Below are 2649 nucleotides of genomic sequence, written 5' to 3'. Positions count from 1 at the left end.
GGTACCGGTCCTGTTGGGGTTATCTTGGTGTGATTGGTCCGTTTGGTACTGGTCCTGTTGGTGTTATCGGTCCGCTTGATACCGGTCCTGTTGGTGGTACCGGCCCTGTTGGTGTAATCGGTCCGCTTGGTACCGGTCCTGTTGGTGTTATCGGTTCGTCTGGTGCCGGTCCTGTTGGTGTTATCGGTCCGTCTGGTACCGGTCCTGTTGGTGGTACCAGCCCTGTTGGTGTAATCTGTCCGCTTGATACCGGTCCTGTTGGTGTAAACGGTCCACTTGGTACCGGTCCTGTTGGTGTTATCGGTCCATCTGGTACCGGTCCTGTTGGGGTTATCTTGGTGTGATTGGTCCGTTTGGTACTGGCCCTGTTGGAGTTATCGGTTCGTCTGGTGCTGGTCCTGTTGGTGTTATCGGTCCGTTTGGTACCGGTCCTGTTGGTGTTATCGGTCCACTTGATGCCGGTCCTGTTGGTGGTACCAGTCCTGTTGGTGTTATCGGTCCACTTGATACCGGTCCTGTTGGTGTTATCGGTCCGTCTGGTACTGGTCCTGTTGGTGGTACCTGTCCTTGTTTTGGTACCGGTCCACTTGGGTCATTGAACGGCGAGTAGATGGGTTGTTAAAGCGCTGCAGCTCAGGGCAGAACGTTGAATGTGACGAGTGAAGCTAACAGGCGGCTAACTGAGCCTCTCTCTGTGTGACGCTCCGTCTCCTTTGTCCTCAGCTTCATACCTGGCGGCCGGCTATCCCTTCTCTCCGTACGGAGGGAAAGTGGCAGCAGGGGAGGACGGAGAGAAACCCTCCAGGTCGAGTCCAACCGTGAAGCCGCACGGCGAGGCCAAAGCGCTGGAGCTGCTGCAGCAGCGCGTCAGCCACTACAAAAGCAAATCGCCCTCCATGCAAGACAACAAAACGCTGCAGGAGCGAGAGCGAGACTGGGAGAGGGAGCGTGAGAGAGAGGGCGCTCGGCCCCGGTCCTCTCCTTCCCAGCGCGTCCTGCCCTCCCATCATCACCTGGGATACCCTCTGTACGACCTGTCCTACGCTCCGGGTGAGAGCCACATCCTCTTCTTATTCCAGATGTTTTCTGATGTGACTGGAGCAGGAAACTCCATCCTGTCTGGTTCTGATCTCCTTGGTTTGAGCGTCCTTCTCAGAACCCGGCTCAGCATGCGGATTGTTTCCACATCCAGGATCAGATCTCGGCGTCTCTGATTCGTTCCCTTTATTTTCAGGCCTCTCATCTTCAGCGATTGTTGCAAGCCAGCAAGCGTCCGCCCCGTCCATGTACCCGCCGCCGCGGAGGTGAAACTGGTAAGAACCTCCTGATCAACGCATAGCTGCCTGTTTTGATCTGAGGCAGCATCCGGCTGCACAGCTTCATCTGAACATTAGACTATCATTTTATATCTTTGCTTTTAAAGTCCTCACATGGTCTGGAAATATGGAGGAGACTTTATTTATTTTTCTGGCCCTGGAAAAGTTCAGCGCTCTGTTTCACGAAGCAGGTTTACTGAAAACTAGGTTTCTAAACCTGAAAATAGGAAAAGAGAGTTTCCTCTGTTTCTGTTGCCATAGTTACTTTCTCCCCAGGGTTAACCTGGTCAGCAGCAGGTTTTCTTCAGGTAGTGTCCTCTGTCTCTGCTCTCCTTACAGCCAATCACTAGGTTTTATTTCCTGATATAGAACAATTTTTGTCTTAGTTTTGTGCATAAAAAAAAAAAAATCATTCACTACGTTCATCAGACACATTAGGTTTTAAAAACAAACATTGCACGTACGTTTGACGAGGAACGAGCAATGTACCGGTACAACCTCCTTGCTTTGTATTTTTTTTTCATAAAATAGGCGTTTTTCCAGTTATTACTTTGTTTTTGTCAACACCGTCAGACACAATAAAAAGCTAATTATTTTTTATTTATCTGGTCTATTATGTATTTAGAGTTTTTAAATCATTATCTGGCATTGTTAGTACACATATATGCTGTTAAATATTTACTTTTGTTAATTTTCTATACTGTTTCACAAGTGGTCCTTTAAAAGATCTAACATCATACAATGTTTACTTTAAGCCTAAAGAGAAAATGTCATGTTTTTTGTATTCAACAAACATATTTTTGTATAAAACAGAGTATTACTTTAGTGACAGAACAGCACTGAAGGAACATATTGTAAGCATATTCATTTAAAACAAATAAAATGCCCTCTGATGGTGGTGACAATGGCTTCATTACAACATACAATTAAAACTGTATATAACTTAAGTCAATGGTTTCTTGCTTATTAACTTTATTTAACTATTTGATACTATTGAAAAAATAACAATGGTGAGCACTGTGACAAACATTTTTCAAGGAATATAAGGTACAATTAAGCAATATCATTATTAGAAGTAGCCCATCCCCATATCATCAAATATCAAATCTTCATAGTAAAAAATAAAGTAATTACCAGTAAGAATAATGTACAATGCATCACTGAGATCATGTTAAACTGTCGTCTAGTGTCCCCTACTCCTGCTACAGCCTGTCTGCTCTGAGCGGTGAAAGTGAAAAAGTGAAACCTCACTCAAGCAAGCATTCATGACAAGGCGGAGACACAGTAGACATGCATGAGCTGCATTCAATTCAATTCTATTCAGTTTATTTCT

General features: G+C 45.3%; 1 protein-coding gene across 2 annotated transcripts in view; it reads left to right on the top strand.

Moving 5' to 3' along the window:
* LOC107101594 (zinc finger protein 609-like) overlaps positions 1–2649 on the top strand; it is a 33671-nt gene that overhangs the window by 29156 nt on the left and 1866 nt on the right. For both annotated transcript variants that reach the window (XM_015400576.1, XM_015400577.1), the window contains exons 8-9: positions 724–1050; positions 1235–1313. In XM_015400576.1, coding sequence (XP_015256062.1) covers positions 724–1050; positions 1235–1308 — 401 coding nt within the window. In that variant the 3' untranslated portion in view covers positions 1309–1313. The remainder of the gene's footprint in view (positions 1–723; positions 1051–1234; positions 1314–2649) is intronic.

Source organism: Cyprinodon variegatus, unplaced genomic scaffold (genome assembly GCF_000732505.1).
Source record: "Cyprinodon variegatus isolate N-32 unplaced genomic scaffold, C_variegatus-1.0 Scaffold1119, whole genome shotgun sequence".
Lineage (NCBI taxonomy): Eukaryota > Metazoa > Chordata > Actinopteri > Cyprinodontiformes > Cyprinodontidae > Cyprinodon > Cyprinodon variegatus.
The sequence above is the reverse complement of the archived record's forward strand: the minus strand, read 5'-3'. Positions and strand labels throughout refer to the sequence as shown.